This window comes from Microtus ochrogaster, linkage group LG1 (assembly GCF_000317375.1).
Source record: "Microtus ochrogaster isolate Prairie Vole_2 linkage group LG1, MicOch1.0, whole genome shotgun sequence".
NCBI lineage: Eukaryota > Metazoa > Chordata > Mammalia > Rodentia > Cricetidae > Microtus > Microtus ochrogaster.
In genome coordinates this window covers 32,985,787-32,987,126 of record NC_022027.1, presented here as the reverse complement: position 1 = coordinate 32,987,126, position 1,340 = coordinate 32,985,787, and the positions used below count along the sequence as shown (strand labels likewise).

The 1,340-nt window shown below is 54.5% G+C and overlaps 1 protein-coding gene across 1 annotated transcript in view; it reads left to right on the top strand.

Annotated features, from left to right (window-relative positions):
* Window positions 1-1,340, top strand: part of Spink2 (serine peptidase inhibitor, Kazal type 2) — a 10,102-nt gene that overhangs the window by 2,195 nt on the left and 6,567 nt on the right. Inside the window, exon 2 of the mRNA XM_005359399.2 lies at window positions 689-750. Coding sequence (XP_005359456.1) covers window positions 689-750 — 62 coding nt within the window. The remainder of the gene's footprint in view (window positions 1-688; window positions 751-1,340) is intronic.

The following is a 1,340-nucleotide window of genomic DNA, read 5'->3' as shown; positions in this document are numbered from 1 at the left end:
GCTCAACCAGAGTGTGACGATGAACACCTAATCTTCCGCTTCTGCCTTCTAAGTGCTGAGATTAGTTCAACTGGTCCCATGCTGGGCTCTGTCTTATTTTGCTTTGGAGCCTGTCCTGGAACTAGCTCTGTAGACCAAGCTGGTCTCGAACTCACAGAGATCGGAAGAGCTTTGCCTCCCGAGTGCTGGGATTAAAGGCGTGCGCCACCATCACCCGGTGCGTGCGTGTATTTTGTAGGCATATAGAGCCTAGGGGTCAACGCTGGTGGTCTGGTATTGCTCTCCACCTCACTCTTGAAACAGGGTCTCTTGATGACCCCGGTGCTTGCCATTTCTGCTAGCATGACCGGCCAGTAATACTTGGTACCCACCTGTCTCAGCCCCCTCCCAATGCTGGAGGGTGCAAACCAAAGCCATCATGGCCAGCCCTGGATGCTGAGGGTCAGAACTCAGTTGACAGCAAGCATCGAGTCATCTCCCCAGCCCACAAACTGTTCACACCCCACTCGCGTGAGCGAGCTTCCTGTGTGTGCTGGCGCACTTGGCTGAGAATGCTCACGTGGGGCTCGAGGCTGGTTTAGGGTACCATCCCTCATCCCTTACACACTGGGATTTTAGTGTGCAGGGGTAAATTTTACGAACAGTTTACCACCGTCACATGTACCGTGTCCGTGTTTTCTCCTTACAGTTGCCTCCAACTCTTACGACTTTTCCGACCCTCACATAGTTGAGCCTTCAGAATACAGAACAGTAAGTATGAACTGCCTGCCCTGTTTCTCCCCGTACAGAGGCTCCCCAGACAACAGCCTCGATACAGATAAATGAATATATACTTTTCTTTTCTCAATACCCTCCTGCCTCAGTTTCCTGAGTACTAGGATTATAGGTACCCCTCTCCTGCCAGGCCTGTCCCTCCTTTTCTCTTCCTCCTTGTTCTGGTCTACCTAGTCTCCAGCCCGCCCTTTGCCCCTCCCCTTCGCACCCGCGTGGTGCCGCGGGTAACTTATAGACCCGCTGCTCTGTTGATGAACTCTAGAGCCTTCCAGCAGAGCAGGGAGGATGGCTCTGGTGATGCTGCCACTGGTGCTGTTGTTCCTGGCAGGGGACTTTGCAGGTGAGGCTCAAATAGGGTCTGGTGTCTAGGACCGGTGAAGGGAGATCAGGTCAGAGATGAGAACGCTGGCCTGCTGGGCTTGAGCTGCGGATGCCTACCGTTACTGGCAGTTCTGCCGGAGGTGCCGGGAGGGCCCCCGTGGGAATGGAAGCTGAATGTGGGGGCCCGGCACCCTCTGAAGTTCCCATTGGGGCTTCGATCTCAGCTTTTTCTAGGTGTCACCCAG